Source organism: Myotis myotis, unplaced genomic scaffold (genome assembly GCF_014108235.1).
Source record: "Myotis myotis isolate mMyoMyo1 unplaced genomic scaffold, mMyoMyo1.p scaffold_m19_p_7, whole genome shotgun sequence".
Taxonomy (NCBI): Eukaryota; Metazoa; Chordata; class Mammalia; order Chiroptera; family Vespertilionidae; genus Myotis; species Myotis myotis.
In genome coordinates this window covers 36,421,193-36,440,619 of record NW_023416379.1, presented here as the reverse complement: position 1 = coordinate 36,440,619, position 19,427 = coordinate 36,421,193, and the positions used below count along the sequence as shown (strand labels likewise).

At 36.3% G+C, this 19,427-nt stretch overlaps 1 protein-coding gene across 22 annotated transcripts in view; it reads right to left on the bottom strand.

Annotated features, from left to right (window-relative positions):
• Positions 1–19,427, bottom strand: part of REV3L (REV3 like, DNA directed polymerase zeta catalytic subunit) — a 171,382-nt gene that overhangs the window by 42,556 nt on the left and 109,399 nt on the right. For all 22 annotated transcript variants that reach the window (XR_004968980.1, XM_036318172.1, XM_036318174.1 and 19 more), the window contains 6 exons: positions 17,253–18,163; positions 15,369–15,448; positions 13,948–14,073; positions 9,203–9,395; positions 6,653–6,764; positions 1,667–1,782 (listed from right to left, as the gene is read on the bottom strand). Coding sequence is in view for 21 of the 22 variants with exons in the window: in XM_036318172.1 (XP_036174065.1) it covers positions 1,667–1,782; positions 6,653–6,764; positions 9,203–9,395; positions 13,948–14,073; positions 15,369–15,448; positions 17,253–18,163 (1,538 nt within the window). In the remaining variant the exon portion in view is untranslated. The remainder of the gene's footprint in view (positions 1–1,666; positions 1,783–6,652; positions 6,765–9,202; positions 9,396–13,947; positions 14,074–15,368; positions 15,449–17,252; positions 18,164–19,427) is intronic.

Sequence of the window (19,427 nt, the reverse complement as noted above, 5' to 3'; positions counted from 1 at the left end):
GCACTCAGCTTTTTCTCCTGAAACCTATCCCAAATAAAATGTTGAAAAAAAAATTGAAGATATACCACTATTCCTAGCACTCAATACATAAAAAAATTAATGCAACAAAAAACTAAAGTATCTCTGCTTTTATAGTCCAAGCTTTAGCAAAGCTCAAAAAATATTTACTGTCCTTGAATCTTTTAGCTTCAACTTTTGCCGTTAAATTTACCAACACTTAGCACATTTTATTGAAATCATAACCTCTCCGAGAATATCTCTTGATTAGTTTTTACCAATTTTATATTTGGTCTTTTAGTCTCCTAAAGTATATTCTATGTTGTCCTAATCCAACTTGTAGGAGCCTTTAAAATGAAGTTCTTAAAATTTTGTAGTCATATAAAACTTTTTTTAAAAAGTGCTTTATAAACTGTAATTTTGGTATGACTCTCATTATTGCCCTTCTCTTAAATGAGAATCAGACTTTGGAGGAACAGACTAAAATGCAGAACCAGATAATTAAAATTAAATTATGGTGCACCAAGTCAAAAAAATGTTATGTTCTTCCCTGGCCCTGGTGGCTCAGTTGGTTGGAGCATCATCCTGTACACTAAAAGGTTTCAGGTTAGCCCTAACTGGTTTGGCTCAGTGGATAGAGCATTGGCCTGTGGCCTGAAGGGTCCCAGGTTCAATTCCAGTCAAAGGCATATACCTTGGTTGCGGGCACATCCCCAGTAGGGGGTGTGCAGGAGGCAGCTGATCGATGTTTCTCTCTCATTGATCTTTCTAGCTCTCTATCCCTCTCCCTTCCTCTCTGTAAAAAAAAAATCAATAAGATATATTTAAAAAAAAAAAAAGGTTTCAGGTTAAATTCCCGGTTAGGGCACATACCTACGTTGCAGATTCAATCCCTGGTTGAGGTGTGTATAGTAGGCAATCAATCAATGTTTCTCTCTCTCTCTCTCTCTCTCTCTCTCTCTCTCTCTAAAAAAAAAAAATCAATAAAAGCATATCCTCAGGTGAGGATTAATAAAAAAGGTTATGTTCTTTACAATGATTATGAAGACTATCTCATAATATGAAAAACTTATGATAAAATGCAGGATGAAGGAAGCATAATAAAAATGTGATATATGTGTGATGAAAGTTATAGTGTACATAAAAAATAAAAACCTGCCCTAGCTGGCTTGGCTCAGTGGATAGAACGTCGTCCTGTGGACTGAAAGGTCCCACTTTAGATTCCCAGTCCAGGGCACATGCCTGGGTTGGGGGCTCAATCCCCAAGAGACAGCCGATTGATGATCCTCTCTCATCATTGATGTTTCTCTCTCTCTCTCCCTCTCCCTTCCTCTTTGATATCAATAAAAAATATGAAAAAAAAACCCACCTATATATATGACAAAAGACTAAAAGAAAAAAAAAACAAATATAGTACATATATATATATGTATATATGTATATATGTATATATATGTATATATATATGTAGCAGCGAGATTGGGGTATTTTTTCTTTTACTTATCTTGATTTTTAAATGTTTTTATAATGGAGTTATGATATATCTAGAACTTACAAAATTTAATCTTCAACACTAGGCTAGAACAATAGTACTTTTAAACATCTTGTCCTTATTTACTTTGTAATTTGCTCTGTGGTTGACCCATAAAACGTTCACAGTGCTACATACCTGGCACCCGAGAGATCATCTGACATAAATCGACACTTAAGGCAGCAGCCCTCTGTAAGAGGTAACCCCAGGAATGCATCTGAATCTCATACCCTAGCAGAATATCAGGGTCATACCTACAGAAGGAATGAAAAAAGGACCACACATTGAAACCTTTTACCAGAAGAATTGTTTCTTCATGATATAAAGTATAAAAATAAAAATCTATATTCTATGTTTCTTAATGGGAAAGGGATGATACAGTGGCACCTACAAAACTGCTATACAGGAAGGAGTTGGCCAAGTAGAAGCTCTTGGTTTGATGCTACTTTTATAAAGTAAGTACCGTTTTCACTTAGACTGTGTATTTATTTGATCTGACTTGGGAAAGAGGCTGATAGAAATTGGGGTGGGAGGGAGGAATTACCACTGAAGTACATGAGCGAGGGTATGATTGAAAGTACAGTGCAGGTAGGGGCAGGGTGAAGTGTGAGGGCATGTGTGGATATTGTGTTCTGAATTCTCCCAGGTCATTCTGTTGCCATTTCTCTACCTCTCTAACCTATACTGTCCTTAAATAGTTTTAATGCTGAGAAAGAAAATAAAAATGTCTTTCATTTCTCACTCGATTTTAGTAATGACCTGGTCCTTACATGAAATAAGGCCTCAGTAATGATAAGTTTGTCCTCTAATCCTAAGAGGAAAGTGACTCAGTTTAATGGAAGACTGAAATATTAAAGGAGTGAGATTAATGTGGGAAAGATAAGCATCAGAAACTAGGAGGAAATTTGCTCATTGTGTTGAGTTGCACTGGTAAACTGAACTGATGATCTGCATCTAACCATGGAAGAACGCGGGGGGAAGAGAGGAACTGATTACAGTCATAAATTGAGAGCAAAAACTACAGTAACTCTATCAAATTAGAAGCTCCAAATTACTCTGATTATTGTATTGCTTATTAAAGACCCCAAACAGGTGAAAGATCACAAAAAGTTATAAAGTTGTGTTTTACATTACTGCTTATAAAGTCACTCTGAATTGTGGAATGTCCAGATTATATCACTTAACTCCTGGAGTATCGGCCAATGCCTGCAGTACAGAATTATACTAATTTACTGGTGGAAGCTAATATAGCTACTCTGCAAGTCTGTGGTATAACAGTGGATCATGAGCAGATCAGCAGGTATAAACTGTTTTGCTAATATTTTATACTTCCATAGCTTCTTTCTTTTTAGAAAAAAATGTTTATTGATTTGAGAGAGAGAGAAACATTAATGACCGAGAAACATAGATCGGCTGCTTCCTGCATGCCCTCTAACTGGGGATCCAGCCTGCAACCTGGGCATGTGCCCTGATTGGGGGGTCAAACTAGTGATATCCTGGTTCATGGGTCAATGCTCAACCACTGAACCATACCAGCCGGGCCATAGCTTCTTTCTTAAAATGGGCGTTGAATGGCTTTAGTTCTTACTTATAAGAATGTCACAAAAATGTCTCATTTTTAATCCTGGATGATTTAAGTAGCTGATATAAAAAAACCAAGTTCAAACTTCTGCAATGGCATTCTTTTTATTTTTTCTATTCCTTAAAGGCCCTATCAAAATACACTGTATAATGTAAATTTTAAAATCTGGTGATCTGCTTGTGATCCACTGTTATACCACAGACTTAGCCCTCAACTTGTCAGGAGACAAAGATAAAGGAAGCAAGGCAAAATGCAACAATGAGGCAAATTCTCAGTCTCAGAAATCAAAGGCTTAAAAAGGTAGATTAATTCTTAAAAAGAAAATTCAGAAAGATCCGAGGGCACTTAAGAAAAGGAATCTCCCAACACCTTTCCTGCTCATTAGTCTTTTAACATAACATCTAATATACATTTGTCATTGATAGCAACTTCTCAAAGCAGTCAAAGATGAACTATCTGTAAGACAAGTGCATCTCCCAGTAAAACTATGTAATGTTTAAACTTAAGAAATCGGGGTAGAAGTGTCAAGTGACTCTAAGGATTGTCAGGGATAGATTTGAAGGATTCCTATATACACGCAACACACTACTGCAGTCAACTGGAGACGGGGAGGGGAAGGAGGAAGGGGCGAAAGAGAAACATTAATCAGTTGTCTTCCTTCTAACCCCAAACCCAGGTAGGTGCCCTAACTGGCAACTGAACTGGCAACCTTTTGGTGCATGGGGCACTCCAAACAACTAAGCCACTCTTGCCAGGCTTGCTAATGTTTTGAAAAATTATTTTTCTCAATTAAAAAGTTGTCTGTTTTATAAACTGTCACTGCTCAAAGATGATGGCTGAAAAAACAACAAAAAGTTACCCTATGCTTCTCTTAATGGATTTATTAAATAGATTTTGTTCTTTTAGAAGAATTATGTCGTTGTTTCAATATTTTTCAGCTCTATTAAGTATATTTATTTTTTGACCAAGAGGCTGTTTAGTCTTGAGACTCTTAAAGCATTTGTTACAAATTCAAAATTTCAAGGTTTCCATATTTTTTCTGTGGAAACGTTTGGTGACAATAACATAATCTTGGTAACTTGTTCTTTAATTTTTAAAAAATATATTTTATTGATTTTTTACAGAGAGGAAGGGAGAGGGATAGAGAGCTGGAAAGATAGATGAGAGAGAAACTCGATCAGCTGCCTCCTGCACACCCCCCCACTGGGGATGTGCCCGCAACCAAGGTACATGCCCTTGACTGGAACCTGGGACCCGTAAGTCCGCAGGCCGACACTCTATCCACTGAGCCAAACCAGTCAGGGCTTGTTCTTTAATTTTTATGAATTTTATTTTGTCTATCAGGTTTTCTGAAAGTTATAGAAAAAACAAGGTTAGGTAGCAGGGATCAGTGGAGAAAATAAAAGCAACAGAAACACGAAAATGATTTTATTTGCCTAGGCAAAAAAAAAAAAAAAAAGCTATTTCACAACTAATATTTTAAATAACCCACCAACATCTGCACAGATGAGAGCTGAGGGGGCTGTAACTAGGCCAGTGGCAATCAGCATGGAGGAGAAGGAATGGTTTTGAGAAATACCTGAGGTTAAGTGGGTAAGATATATTGTATGGATGTTGGGAAAAGAAAAAGGGAGGAATCAAAGCTTATATTTAAAGTAGGAAGTCTGGGAAAATGGAAAATTATTAACAGTTCAAGAAAATACAGAAAGAGACAAATTATTGTGACAAGAAGATAATGGATTTAGTTTTACTTGCTTAATATTGCTTTATACTACTTTTTGTGTTTGCCACCTGAGGAGTAAATATTAAGAATGGAAAAATAAAGTTAATAAAACTCTGTGAGTATGCATCTATATTTTATTCAATTTTATATCTAGCATCCAGCACTGCATGTTACACAGAGTTAACATTTAAGTACTGATCAGCGTGAGCCTCTTGTGCATTATCTCGCTTAATTATCCTACCCATTACCCATTTACAGATGAGGACACTAAAGCTTAGAGATACATTAACTCGCCTGAGACAAAAAAAATACAGATCCAAAGCCTATGCTTTTAACAAAGCCTGTATGGAGTAGGTACTCAACAAAAGGGGTCCAAGAATGAAATAAGCTTTTAGAGGTTTGTTTGGACAAATATAAAAAACATTACAGAATTGAAATGTTGATATTTTGGCATTTTTTTTTCTCTTTATAATAATCATATGATCTTTTGGAGTAAGAATTAAAAGTTAGTTTTATTTTACTTTACTGCATTTTTTCCCTTAATGACCAGTATAATTCATGTTATAGACATTTTAGAAAGTACTGCACTTGCACATGATTGAGAAAACTCTCCATGTTGGCAGGTAATCCTGTTGTTGGAAATATACCTAATAAGGAGAAGACAAGCACACGAAGCCCAGGGACATGACTGGATTTGTGCTGGCATACAAAATGGTACTGACAGGAACTCTTACATTTTCCTTTTGCTAAGCTGCTTAAAGATATAAAAGGATGGGCATGAAAGCATCTGACATGTTGATGACAACTTCTGTGAGAAGATAAATGGTAGGACTGACAATGGCAAGACTCAAATGGATGGGAATCCATCCAGTCACCAGTGCTATAAATGCTAAAAATACATCATTTTTTCCTCCCAAATGTAGTGGGTAGTAGCATATCATTTTTGATGCTCTGACATTTAATTTAATTTTGTTTTGTTGAAAACATTTTCTGGTTTTCTAATTTTCAAAATGGTTTATGTTAACCTATTTTGGATACAGTCAGATGTTGAGTGCATAGAATATCAGAGTATAATTTCAGTTTTATAGGCTTTACAAGAATTCCACTATAAAGTTCAACTAAATTTTACAAGAAGTCAACTAAAGAGAGGATTGAGTATAATAACATACTCAAAACCAGCTTTTATCCACACATCAGGATTCAGAGTGTATTTTCTTGCCTGATTTAGGCATTTAAAAACCTAAAGCTTGCAATGGGCAGAAATATTAAGTTCCTGGAAAAGTGAAACATTTAATAAGAGAGTCCATGGCTACCCAGAATAATACTCTTGAAAAAATGCAAAAGAACCACTTACTTTATGTTTAAATTAAATTTATGAACAGATTGCATTCCAAAGCTTTTTAGAAATATTAGTTTGCTTAGAGCTCAGAAAACATTTACTTAGGAAAAAAAAAAGTTTATTGAAATGGTGGCTGGCCTCCATGGTAAAGCCTATTTAATGAATAAATTTGCTATAGTTCCTCATTATTTCACCAGCATAGAAAAGTCATGCTAAAATCTAACTGGGAAAGCTAGAGGCTAAGCCAATATCTCTTTCAATGACCCCTCAATCTTGAGGATAGAATATTCTTTTTCCAATCCCTAACTTGACAGAGGTGGTAGGAAGTGAGGGCAAAATCTTTTCAGGGATAACTCTATTTCAACAGGAAGGAGTTCTCTCCTTCCTTCATTTATATTTTCCGACCTTCATTTATATTAACCAGCAACAGGATGAAAGTATTCTCTGAACAAACAAAAAATAAAAAATACAAACCAGTACCTCTTTATTATATCTGCAATTTCTTGAAAAAGTCCCTTCTCATCAGCAGCATAGGTAACTTCTAGTCTTGTAATTCCAGATCTAATGAGTAATGGGGTCTGATATCTGATATCTAAGAAATAAACAAAATGTATATTATATATAACTGTGTAAGGACTATTGTTCCTTACTTAAAATTTTTTTTTATTTATTAATTTGAGAGATACATTGATTTGTTGTTCTACTTATTTATGCATTCATTGGTTGACTTTGTATATGCCTTGACTGGGAATCAAACCTGCAACCTTGGCATAGAGGGACAGTGCTCTACCAAACTGAGCTACCTAGCCAGGGCTGTTCCTTACTTTTGAGTGAAATTATGCTACTGAAAGAGTTCAAATTAAGCGAGTGTCTCCCCAAAGTAAATACAAAATTAACCCAATTTCTTGAAAAATTTCTTAAAAACAACCTTAAGAAAATTTAAAAATTCAAATTTCACATTTTCCCGAAAAGTCTTACATTCACAAAATTCTCCAGATAACATCACCTGAAAAGAAATGTTATTACTTCATTTGTGTCTTTACTCTTCCTACAGGCAAAGTTTTGCTTAGTAGAGAATACTTTAATCAGCAGTGTTCTGGAAAATGTTTACAATAACCTCTCCAGGAGTTGGAGGAAGCCCCAATTTGTAGTGCTTACCTATTTCCATGACATAAAGATGTCCCCCCATGGCTGACTTCAAGCTACCAATGTGACATCAACTAGTTCAAAATAATAAGCCATGATATATTCATTGGCTTGTGAGCTGGTAAAAGCCAGCTCAAGCACACCAATGATTAAACTGCAAATTCCTATATAATTGTGTTCAGTTCTTTTCAGTTGACTGAATTCATTTATTACCATTTAAAACTACAGAGGGACATTTTGTGTTTTATAAAATGCCTTATATGGTACCAGTGGCCGAGTGCACCAAATTCGTGCAGGGTGTGTGTGTGTGTGTGTCCCTCAGCCCGGCCTGCACCCTCTCCAATCTGGGACCCCTCAGGGATCGAGCCTAAACTGGCAGTCAGACATCCCTCTTGCAATCCGGGACTGCTAGCTCCTCACTGCTCATCTGCCTGCCTGCCTTCTCGCCCCCAACTGCCACCCCTTGTCGGCCTGCTTGCCCCAACTGCCCCCCTGCCAGCCTGATCTCCCCCAACTGCCCCCCACTGCCAGCCTGCAGGCTCCCAATGGACCCCCCGCCTGATTACTCGCCTCCAACTGCCCCCCCCCCGTCGCCTAATCACCCCCAACTGCCCTCCTCTTCTGGCCTGATCGCCCCTAATCACCTTTGCCTCGGCCCCGCCACCATGGCTTTGTCCAGAAGGATGTCCAGTCTAATCAGCATATTACCCTTTTATTAGTATAGAGGCCTGGTGCATGGATGGGAGCTGGCTGGTCTGCCCTGAAGGAGGATCCTGGATCAGGGTGGGGATCGCCTTGGGGGTGGTGCCGGCCTGGGCGAGGGGCTTCTGGGGGTTTGCAGGCCGGCTTGGGGGTGGTGCCGGTCTGGGCAAGGAAGGCTGGGGCGGTTTGTAGGCTGGTCACGCCCCCATTGGGGAGGTGGTCCCTGCTGGGGGACGGGGCCAGCCTGGGCAAGGGGCTGAGGGCCGCTTGCAGGCTGGCCACACCCCCATCAGGATGAGGGTACCTGCTGGAGGGGTTTGGCCGGCCTGGGTGAGGGGCCGAGGGCCGTTTGGGGGCAGTTTGCAGGCCGACCAAGCCCGCGGCTTTGTCTGGAAGAACGTCGGAAGGTCTCCCAGTCTAATTAGCATATTACTCTTTTATTAGTATAGATACTCTATAAACAACCTCTGAACCAAATGTCATGTATTTAGGAAGATATATAAACAAAATTAGATTTAAGAAAGTCTCTTATAAATCATTAACTGATAATTGTAACTTCTTAAAGCAAATAGAAGCTCTGTATTAGCCACAAAATACCAGCACTGCATATATAAGACTGTCTATCTAACCTAAAGATACATAATCATTTGATTTCAGTATCAACAATTAGTATTTTAGAAAATAATATTTAGAAGAAATGATATATTCTAATTGGAAATTTTATTAAGATCTTTATATTGTACTAGAGGGCTGGTGCACGAATTCGTGCACCAGTGGGGTCCCTCAGCCTGGCCTGTGGGATTAGGCCGAAACTGGCTCTCTGACATCCCCTGAGGGGTCCTGGATTGCGAGAGGGCGCAGGCCTGGCTGAGGGACCCCACCAGTGCACAATCGGGGCCAGGGAGGGATGTGGTAAGTTGGCCAGCTGGGGAGGGATTGCGGGAAGGCTCCAGGGCATGCCCCGCTGATCTAGCTCAGTCCTGATCAACCGGACACCAGCAGCAAGCTAACCTACTGATTGGAGCGTCTGCCCCCTGGTGGTCAGTGCACGTCGTAGTGACTGGTTGACTGCCCCCTGGTGGCCTTATATGGCCTTCTTTAGAAAGAAGTTCCTTATACTGGCTTGGTTTAGAATTCCAGACAGGCGTGTAGGTATAAACTAATAAAAATGAACAACACTACCTTGACTGGAGACTGTCTTGTCTTTATCAATCACTATTACACCCGTGAGTTCTGTTTTGTCTGTATTTGGTAGTGGAGTATCAGATGAGATGCAGTAGAACAGAGCACAGATTGGGTCAAATTCAGGATCTGGTTCTAAGTCTCGTCTAGTTCGAGCATGTAACTCCACACTGATGAGGGTAAGGTTTTGTATCTATAAAAGGAAATTAAAATATGTTTTTAAACACTTTTTAGACATGCTGAAAAAACTATGTTTCAACTAAGACTCCAAGGAAATATATATGTAAAATTACAGAAAAACATGGCCACAAAGGGCATAGTAACAGTTTAATACTCTACAGATCAAAGCTAAAAATGTTCACTTCTAAGATTAAATTAAATCAATTCATGTTTTTATTTTAGAAAATTTGCTTATAATTTTTCAATGTCAATACATATTTTCTTAATTTCTGTTTGAATGACTAGTCCAAGTAGTTATATATTCAAAAGTTTGTTACCTTTTACTATCTACATAGTTAACTACAGTTTTACCTACAGTTCAAACTACAAAGAGATTTTTAAAATTTGAAGTTCCTACTTATTCTTTACTACTTGAGGCTACTTAAATTTAGACTTTTGTATGTACTAGACAGATTGTTATAGTTTTTCCTGAAAAGAAAAATCATAAGAATTGTATGGTATCAACTACACAACAGCCAGATTTTTGCCCATGCACATTTTCTCTGATATATAATGCAAGAATATTGAATCTCAGAGGGAAGGCAACGGAGGGTGGGTGGGAAGAGATCAACCAAAGAACTTGTATAACCCATGGACACAGATAATAATAGGGTGGTGAAGCCTGGGGTAGGGGATGAGGACAGGGGCGGGCTAGAAGAGGTCAATGGATGAAAAAAGGGGATATATGTAATACTTTCAACAATAAAGATTAAAAAAAAATTTTAATGTAATATTTTCCTTTTAAAACTTATTTTCCTATGCCAATAAAACTTTTCTTAACTGCAATCCTTAGTTCTCTTTCTAAAATGAATACACAGCAAGTAAAAACTCTGGGTAAGAAAAACAAATATGATTATAGCTGAAATTATAGCCATAATTATACCGGCGAAGTACATATATCTGGCAATGGGAAATAGTAGGCTATGGTCCAATATTGGCAATTATTCAAATCTTATATATTTAATAAAGGATTTATATTTTGTATTTATCTTGCATGCCAACTGTTGAAGAAATATAAATGCAAGGCTCTCACTAGTGATGGAAATAGAATTTGTTAAATCCCTTTGGAGGACAATTAAAAAATACCTATAAAATTAAAAATGGACATAACCTTTGATCCAACAATTCTACTCCTGCCTGAGAACAGATCCTGCAGATATACTCATACATTTAGACAAATTATATGCACAAGAATGTTCACTGAAGATTGTGATATTTTCAGTCTTTTATAAACAATAAAAGACTAAAAATCAGTTGAGGACTGGTTTCATAAATTATGTGGCATCCATAAAGACCACAAACAATGAAATATTCTGTAACCTTTAAAATTTTCAAAAGAATGAGCCAGACCTATTATACTGTAATATGGAAAGATCACCATAAAACATTGATAAATAGAACCAGTGAGTGTTGTATGCTCATACTGCATGTGTGTAAGAAAGGTTAAGCATCGACCTATGAACCTGGAGGTCACGTCTCGATTCTGGTCCTGGATATATCCTGGGTTTCGGGTTGCAGGTTGTGGGCTCTGGGTTGCGAGCTCAATTCCCAGTAGGGGGCATGCAGGAGGCAGCCGATCAATGATTCTCTCTCATCATTGATGTACCTCTCTCTCCCTCTCCCTTCTTCTCTGAAATAAAATATCTATATATTTTAAAAGGCTAAGCATATGCATAATCTCTGCAAAAAGGCATAAAAAACATAGATCTGCTTATTGTCTGTAAGGAGATTGCTAGCCTGAGGTGAAAGGAAAGCTTACTTTTTCACTGTAAATCTTTTTGTACGGATTGGAATTTTTCCCATGTACATGTAATACTACATGAATTCATTAGTAAATTATTAGTAAATTCATAAGTACTTTTTAAAATATAAAAAACATTAATCACGCACATATAAGTTATAAGGAATAAAACAAATATCTACAAATCCACCACTGTCCTTAAGAAATATGTTGCTGTTTCTATTTTAAAAAAAGATTAGAAAAAAATCAAACCATTAGGGGGAGCTCAGGGAAAGAACTTTTAAGTGTATATTCTTCAGGACTGCTTGATTTTTTTTAAAAAACAATAAGCATGTATATACAAAAATGTAAAATGGGAAAACTCTCCTTAAACCCAAACAAAACAAAACCTAAAAATCCAGTTTAATGGAAAATAATCAACATGTGGAAAGGTTATGAAGATGACTAAAGAAATTTCAGGTCAAAAGAGTCTTGGAGGAGTCTAATTTATTTAACAGGCCAAATTTCAGATTCAAATGTTGCTTTTTGATTCCTTAATATAAAATGCATTATAATCTTAGGTGTATTAAAAAAAAAAAAACTATGGAAAGAAGAGACTGAGAGATTTACTTAGTGTAACTAGGAAAGAGATAAGTGAGAAGGGGGACAAGGATTACAACCCTTTTTGTCTGTTTGAAAATGTATATGCAGAAGAGAAAGATTAGTCCATGGTAATGGAAAACAGAAGAAAAAGGCCATGGGCACAATTTCTAGAAAAAGGAACAGAGCATAGCGCAGAGATATTTTTGGGTTCGTTCCTAATTTGACCACCAGGTGGCTGTCTGGAGTGTGCCTTGAGATTAAAAAAGCCCGTGTTGGGAAGAAGCTATGAGCAACCTGTCAGACTTTCCCAAGTGACTTCAACTTTAAGAAGGCTCATGATTCTGAAATGGGGTAATGTGAGTAAAGTAATAGTGTAAGAAAATATGTAAAAAAAAAAAAAAAAGAAGAAGAAATGTATGTTTTTCAAATAATAAAAGAGTAATCAAATTTAAAAATCCTTTTGCTAAGATCTATTAAATCTGCTCTAATAAATACATTTTAACAAAGTATTTTAATTTTCTAATTTTGGGAATGTACTTGATAAAATATGTATTCCTGAGTTTATTAATTAATTTATCTGAGATTCAGGGGATAATACAGGGCCAGGTATAAAGCAGGAAGTAAAGTTGAATGAAAAAAATGTATAAATATATATTTAGAAAGTTAGGCTATATTCTAACCTAATTCTAAAAATGTACAATTCTTAGTTCAAATTTAGGGTTAAATGAGGACAAGGTTTAAATTTTTTTTTTTAAGTCTATGCTTATCCAAGTCTTAGATCAGTTTAAGATAGAATTGACCTTAGAACAAAAAAAACCCAAAAAATAAAAAACTGAATTCTCTGCTCTCAAGGTGAAGACATAAAACAATTATATAAACCAGCACTGTCCATTAAAAAATACAATGAAAATCAAATATGTAATTTTACATTTTCTAGTAGTTACATTGTAAAAAAGTAAAAATGGGTTAAATTAATTTAGAAATACTTTCATTTAATTCAATATATCTAAAATATTACCTTTTAAAATATGAAATCAATATAAGCGGTTATGAATGAGATATTTCACATTCTTTTTTTCTATTATGACTTCAAAATTAGTGTGCATTTATAGCAAATTTCAATGTGGACACTAAATTTTTTATGAAAATACTTGAACTGTTTTTAGGTATCATAAAATTTACAGTTGAAGTAGTTTTACATTCCTAAGTTGTTCCAAACATACTTAAAAGTTTTCTAATAAATGAGTCAAGTATCAGTTTTTAAACCTAAGTTAGTTAAATTTAAAATTCAGTTCCTAGACATATAAGTCAAATGTTAAGTTCTCAATAGCCACATTGCTAGCGGCTACCATACTGATAGCACAGGTATAAATAATAAAAATATACTCTAATTTTCACCTACTGCCAGTCAAATATGTTGTTTTTAAAATATATATATATATTTTTTTATTTCAGAGAGCAAGGGAGCGGGAGAGAGAGAGTCCAGAAAATCACCAATTGGCTGCCTCCTGCATGCCTCACATGGGAATCAAGCCTGCTACCTGGGCATGTGACCTAACTGGGAATTGAACCTGTGACTCCTGGTTCATAGATCGACACTCAACCACTGAACCATGCTGGCTGGCTGGGCAAATATATGTTCTTGAGCTGTGCTTTCTCTAAGAGATAAATTTATAGTGACTCACACATATTCTCCAATCTATCCTGTGACTAATGTACATTTTAAAGACAATCCCTTAGTCTTTGGCACATGGCCTGTGCAGTGAAAGTAACTGGGTTATATAGGGATTATGTGAACAAATGAATTGTAGCAAGCACTAATCCACTGAGCCAAACAAATAGAAAACACAAGTAAATGTTTCGAATGTGATATAACATCCTAATATAACAATCCAGAATAAGAGATTTTTTCTAGTAGTTAAAAAACTATTTTCTAATTTTAGCTTCTATAAACTGTATTTCAGTTATAAGATTTATGAAAGTTGTGAAACCACATAGCAGTCTCAATAACTAATGGTTGCTTTAAAAGTTTCTCTTATTTCATATAAATGAATACATAAAATAGTAAGAATTTTAAGAACAGAATGATTAACAAGTATAGAATTCAATGTATTACTTCCTCAATAAAAAATTTCCATACTTGTTCCACAGCATAAAACAGAGGAGTTAAACAGTGAATGTGTCCTTACTGTTGCAATTTTACCTCATGTAAAGCTTTTGCTTCCTGTAAGTTTTGTATGCTGACTTTAAAACCGTAAGTGTTGTTTAAAGATGGTCCATCGATCTGAGAAGTTTCTTTCTTTGGGGTATTTACTGCTGCAAATTGATTCTATTAAAAAAACAACAACAACACACAGCCAGAGAAAAAATAAATAAGCAACCATTTTCTTTATTTTGACTACTTATTCCTACTTAAATAATATGCTTTATGTGTTTTGTAATACATGATAAACTAATAATATCTCTTTAAGTCCAAAAAGAAACCATAAGTATTTTATTAAAATTCTTTTCATGCGAGTAATTCAAAATACCAGAACTGGATATATGTAGAAATATCTAATATAATCTGAAAGCAAACCATATGTTGTTCTTTGATTTACAAGCCTCAAATATTGAAAATAATAGTCTTGCAGAGACTTGACATTTATACCACATGGACATTTATCTTCACCCTTACTGGAAATGTGACAAGCAAGCAAAGTATTTGAAACAAGTCTGGCTAGTTAATAAGATTTGAAATTTTGGATTTGTATTTTACCCTAACATAACATGTGTCTGAAAGATGAGTTAAAACATAAATAATCTTTATGGGTTTAGAAAGAATATAATCTTTCTTTTTTTTCTGAAAAATATGTTTTCTGATTTCCAAACCAATAAACCATTTATATTCACAATACTCTGGTACTTGTTTTTAAAATAAATAGCCTGTAATTCAACAATTCTGCTTTAATAAGAAAAGTTTTTAAAAAAGTTTATAATCTCCAAATAGAAACACCAAAATATATCTTATGTCATTCATGATAGTTATGACAATTGGATAATACAGGAGTGATTTCTATCATATATTTCTGAAGATACATATGTACTGTATACTTTTTTCACATAATATTTTAAGTTTTACCATATTTTTAGTATTGGAATAAAGATATTTATGATTTTTCAGAATTTCAATAATAATGTTTTCCTTTGTTATTTAGTAACATAAACTGAAAAAAATTAATAATGTTATATTTAAGAAAAAAAGTAATAAACCAAGAAAAAGGATATATTTTTGGTGGGATCAAAAATCACTTACTTGAGCTCTGCTGTCATTGGACTGTTCTGATATTGCCAGTAATCAGTTAATGTATTTGTATCCTCATAATCCACATTTTGGCTATCATATTCACTTTCTCTGTAATATTTGTATTTACATATAAGAATCTTTTAGATCCCAACAACAAAAAGAAACTAAAAAAAAAAAATTAGGCAATTTCTTGTTGTCTCAAAGATGTAAATAAAATGATGCAAAAATGTAATAAAATTTTTTAAAAAATTGAGACACAAAGTTATCAATTATCTAACTGAAATCTAAGAATAAGACTGGATCTTCCACTGATTTTTAAATATGTTTAGCATAGTTACCTTTGCTTCTGTTAAGAATATTCTTCTACGAGTGTCAGTATTACTTCCTTTCTTATGACTCAATTTCTGAGTTTTTGGTTCTGTAGAAAGAAATTTCATATTTAATATTTATATCAAAATTATATGCTTCTGTTTTTTTAAAAACGTTGTTGTTCTAAATTCTTAATAACATTTGTGAATATTATTCTGTAAATTCTCTAGCAAAACCAATTCAATCTTCTGATCCCCACCAAAATAACTTAAAAAATTTTGTATTTTAAATAAAAACATTTACATTTTAATTACTGTTTTATTCCTTACTCATTATCTTAGGAAATCATTTAATTCATTCATTCATTTATTTTTCCAGGATTTATGATGATGAGGGAAAGACAGTCTATATCCTCATGGGGTCTAGAGAGAATCAGGCATTCACCAAATACATATAGAAAGGTAAAATTATAAGTGGGGTAAATACAACAAAAGAGAATACAATTGGGAATTTTTATATAGTCAGGAGGTTAGGAAGGCTTTTTTGAGCTGGAACAGAAAGATGGGATAGTATTAACGGAACAGCATGGAGATTTTCCAACTACTGAGCAAAAGACGGAGAAATTGCAAAGGGTAGATAAGAAGGCTAGGGTAGAAAACCAGGTGATAACAGTTTGGCCTAAGGTTATAGTGACAGCAGTAGTGGTAGAGCGATCTGTGTAATTTAGGAAACTAAAAGATTACAGGACTTTGTAGTAATAGATTGGAAACCACAGGCTGGGCAGTGAGGGAATTAGGATCGGGTAGGCGTAACAAATAAATTCCATGTTTCTGACTTGTGTAACTCAGTAACAGAGATGGTGGTAATATTCATTGAAATGAGGAAAACTTAAAGAGGACCAGGTGGATTTCTGTGTGTGGGCATGTGTGTTAGGTGTTTGGTAGTGAATGCATGCAATGAGATCATGAACTAAAAAAATACTGACCTTGTGATGCCTTTGAGCATTCAAGTAGAAATGCCAAATGGGCAGTTGGATATAGTGTTCTGAAGCTTAAAAGAGAGTCTGAATGGAAAGTTAAGCTTGTGCATTATCTGCAGTAATACTATGAGCAGGAATTAGACATTCCTGCTCATACGAAGAGAATATAGGGAGAGAATATAAAGTAAGTAAAGAGTCAAGAAAGCTAAAGGCTAAGCCTTAATAAATCCCAACATTTAGATAATAACAGAGAATGTGAGTTTAACTTCAAAGGACAGCAAGTAGGAATAAACAGGAGTAGGAAGAAAAGCCAAGGGGAGAAAAAGCTCCATGAAGTAAGGAATGGTCAATATGACAATGGCTGCTTATAGGGCATGTGATAGGAAGACTGAAAAACATCCATTGGCTTTAGCTATATAAAGGTTACTGAGAATCTTTGCAGGAGCCATACTGGTAAAATTATGGGGATAGAATCCAGGTAGAGCAGGTTGGGAAATGAGTACAAGGTAAAGAAATTGTTACATTTAAGAAATCTAAAAATTTGGCTTTGAAGGAGAATCTAAGGTGAAAGCAGTTGTTTGGCTTTGTTTCCATTTTAAAGTTCGGAGAGATACTTGGGTATATTATTAAAGGGAAAATGGGAATGGAAAAAATGGGCAATGGGAAAAATCAGGTTGAGAAGGTGAGGTTTCCTAGAGGGCTCCTATAGTTCACCCAGAAGTGAGAAGACAGGACGAAGGCGTATGCAGATTTCATAGTACAAAGCTAAAAAAGTTTCCACGTGATGTTTTTCTGAGACATAAAATAACAATACTCTTATTAGCCAAGCTAAAATTTCATTTAAAAAGCCCTCATTTTCATTAACATAGTCTAATATTGTCTTCATTTTAATCTTTGAAGAACAGCTATTAAAATCTGTTATTTAGAAACTTACCTGTTGATAAAGGGCTAAGGCCCGTTGCTTCAGGAAGTCTTTCCAGAAGTTTTCTCTGTATGATTGGTGTACTATGAAGGCAAAGTGAATCACATATCCCAGTTTTTGCCCTAACATTGATCGGAGATATCACAAGAGGATCCCGAGGCTCATTGCAGGGGCTTTTTTGTATACCATCTTTTACTGGCTTTAAGAGGTTCTCCACAGCCAGGGAACATAGTTCCTCCACTGCTGATAAGGGTCGGTCATCTCCATTCAGCGTTTTGGGATCTGGGGATACTGCTTGTTGCCAAGGTGGAATTACTGGAGAATCAGGGGAGCTATAACTAGAATAGTCATCATCATCATCTTCATCTTTCTCAGGATCATTTGTAGAAACAGCTGGTGGCAGCATCTGACTTTCACTTGCAGTTTGACTACATCCTGTGGTTGAAACTTGTAAAGCAATCTGAAAATTATCAACAGCTTCCTTGGTATGTGCTGTAGTGGGGAGTATATGTGGAGTTGTATCCATTTTTGGAGGCACTGCAGGTTTGTCATCTGGGTTAACTGAAGAGCTGAAGTTCTCAGCAGATTTTACAACTCCAGCTGGCTCAGTTTTAGGCAGTTTCTTGGAACGTTCATATTCTTCTTTGGCTTGAAGCCATACTTGAACCAGTTGTCGACTTGGGGCACATTTACAAGGCATAATAACAATTTTTTTATCTTCCACCATTTTATGGCTATTACTTGACCCTTTATTGACAAATGCTTGGCCATTACGAAAGGGTGACCCTGGTCTTGGGTTTTGAGTCATTGCCGAGAATGCTGTTTTCCACAGACGAAGTCCTTCCAATGAAAAATCTCCCTCAAACTCAGCTAGATCATTTGGAAGTCGAGTTTCTACCATGAGACGCCGCCCGCCGATCTCCCTATAAATAACATATTTTAGAACAATTGTCTCAAAGAACAATTACCAAAATATTTAGTTCCCTATCCTAGAGATTTTTAAAGTTCCTTTTGGAGTCTAAAAAATGCCCATCTCACCCTGGCTGGTGTGGCTCATTTGGTTGAGCAATGTACATGTACCAGTTCCATTCCCAGTCAGGGCACATATCCAGGTTGTGAGTTCGATTCCCAGTCAGGGTGGGTGAAAGAAGCAGCTGATTGATTTCTTTCTCTTTCTTTCTCTCTCCCTTCCTCTCTATCTCAAATCAATTAAAAAATATTTTCAAAAATGCCCATCTCTTTCTTCCCTTTCCATACCCCCCTACATACATATATTTTGTGCAGTCTCAAGATGCTTTCCTCACAAGTATATGGACTATTAAATTGATTTCCTTGGGAAAAATCATCATTAATATCAGAAAAAGAAAGCATCTGTTGTTGTTGTATGTGCCCACGAAATCTTCTTTTCTTCAAGGAGATGGCACAAACTCATCAGATTCCTTTCCTCTAACTAATCTATACGAATAGCCTAGGGCTGTCACAACTAAATGACCAGATGGATGACCTGACCGGTCACCAGGAAGTGCATGGGGCACCTCTTGTTCCCCCCCCCCCCCTCGGCCCACAAAGCTGGTGGCAAGCGGGCTGGGCGGCGGGGGAAGGGGGGATGAGTGGGGCAAGGTGGGCGCGGCAGCTGCGGATCAGGCCCAGAGAGAGGCCCAAAGAGAGAGGCAGGTCCTGATCAGCAGCCGCCGCAGCGCTGCCTTGGCTGCTGGAGAGGCCCGGAGAGAGAGAGAGGCAGGAGAGCCTGATCCACAGCTGCTGTGGAGGCTGTGGATCAAGCCCAGAGAGAGAGACAGCGGTCAGTGGGGCCGTTCTGGATTTCCCAGAAGAGCCAATGGCTGCCTAGGAGGCAGAGCTTTTGACGCTGACTGGCATAGAAACCGACCAATCAGAACCTAATCTGGGTGAACTGTCAAGGTAGGGGCTGAGGAGGGGTTTTAAGGGCAACAGCTGTTTGGTGTAAGGTGTAAGAAAGTGGTTCAATTTTTTAATAACCGGTTTGGCAGTATAGTGCACATAGTACAGAAATAAGGATTATGTGTTTTTGTCTGCAAAGAGCATCTCCTACTGCTGAAAAAGGCTTTCTCCCCCATTTAAGCAATCCTATTCTATATAATCTATCTATACTAATAAAAGGGTAATATGCTAATTAGATCAGGTCAATCGGCCATCTTCTGGATGTCT